At 38.2% G+C, this 1,381-nt stretch overlaps 1 protein-coding gene across 1 annotated transcript; it reads right to left on the bottom strand.

The window, feature by feature from the left end:
* Positions 1–6: 6 nt before the first annotated feature.
* LOC127752000 (putative U5 small nuclear ribonucleoprotein 200 kDa helicase) lies at positions 7–1,299 on the bottom strand. Its single transcript, XM_052276414.1, has 4 exons — positions 1,086–1,299; positions 829–987; positions 506–730; positions 7–419 (listed from the first exon to the last, which is right to left on the bottom strand). The coding sequence occupies exons 1-4, from the start codon at positions 1,134–1,136 to the stop codon at positions 12–14; spliced, it is 843 nt and encodes a 280-aa protein (XP_052132374.1). The 5' UTR covers positions 1,137–1,299; the 3' UTR covers positions 7–11.
* Between the last annotated feature and the right edge of the window lie 82 nt (positions 1,300–1,381).

Below are 1,381 nucleotides of genomic sequence, written 5' to 3'. Positions count from 1 at the left end.
CATATAGATTTTTAGCATGAAATTATTTTTAGAAAGTAGAGAGATGTTACCCTTGAAAGAATAAGTTCAGTATCTCCTTGCAGTTCTGCACTTAGTTGGATTCGGCTAAGGTGAGCTTGAATCAATAAATTGGTCTTCACATGAGGATCATTGTAACGCACTGGATTTCCTCCTGTGCCAGAGGGTTTGTTTGGCAATCGGTTGGCCAGCTGGCGAAGAACTGCATCCTCATGATGACGAACAGGGACATCTTCATACTCGGCGGCTGAAGATATAATTTCCAAGAGTCCTCTAATCTTTGTCTTGCTATTCAATGATAAACTGAACAATTCTATTGTTGTATAATTGATATAGTAGTAAGCAGCAATCATTCCTAAGTTGAGGGGTAAGCAATCCATCTCATCTTCAACACTAATACACTGTAAAAGAGGAAAGAAAATACATGTAAAAAATGTTATGTAGCATGTAATAAAAAAGGGGGTAAAAGATAAAAAGGATAAGATACCTTGGACTGTTCCAAATCACTAAGAGTGTTTTCCACAAGTTCTGATAAATGATCTGATAGATGTCTGTGAGAAACTCCTTGCAGGTTGTAATAATTGGGGTTCTGGGTGAGTCTTCTATAGATAAACGTCCATGTTAGATAATCTACAGCATCTTGTTTGTTTTCAATTGTTTTGGTAACAATCTCAGCATTGAAGTGATCATGCAATCTGTGATCCAAATGGCTCTATAAGGATGAGAAAAATACATGAATTAGTAAGAGCACCTGCCAAACTATCTACACTCACTAACAACAATCTTGCTTTATAGTCTCACTTAATTTACCTCAACTGGAAGGGGCTCATTCAGGAATTTCTTAAAGAAATCTTTCTTTGATGTCTGACACATCAATACACATTTGGCATCATCATCCTCTTGAGGCCTGTTTGCAAACCCTATCATTTGTAGCACATCAGTGACTGGGTAGTCCTCATAAGCATGAATCTGAGGGGAAAAATAAACACACACACAAAACATATTAGACACAAGTTAAACTACATGTTGACATAATTCATAAAAATCATTTTTAGAAAATTTTTTACCTTTCCATTGTACAGTTGTGTGTCCATTACAATAACAAGATGAGCAGCCATAGTTATTCCCCAACACAGACTGCGCGTCACAACAGCCACTTGAATGGCACCAGAGTCGTACAGTTGCTCCACAAGCCTGTGGTCACTGGGGGAAAGCCCTTCATGAACATAGGCAACGCCTTGGCCGAGTGTCTCCTTCAGTGTCTAAAGAGCGAGAAAAAGGCGCATTAGTAGAATAAAACAGGGGGTCGGGGTGTGCTTAGGGATTTTAATTATCCAGAAAAGTATTTATGGATTTTTTTTTC

This window comes from Frankliniella occidentalis, unplaced genomic scaffold, assembly GCF_000697945.3.
Source record: "Frankliniella occidentalis isolate FOCC.00 unplaced genomic scaffold, Focc_3.1 Scaffold9, whole genome shotgun sequence".
Classification (NCBI taxonomy): Eukaryota; Metazoa; Arthropoda; class Insecta; order Thysanoptera; family Thripidae; genus Frankliniella; species Frankliniella occidentalis.
The sequence above is the reverse complement of the archived record's forward strand: the minus strand, read 5'-3'. Positions and strand labels throughout refer to the sequence as shown.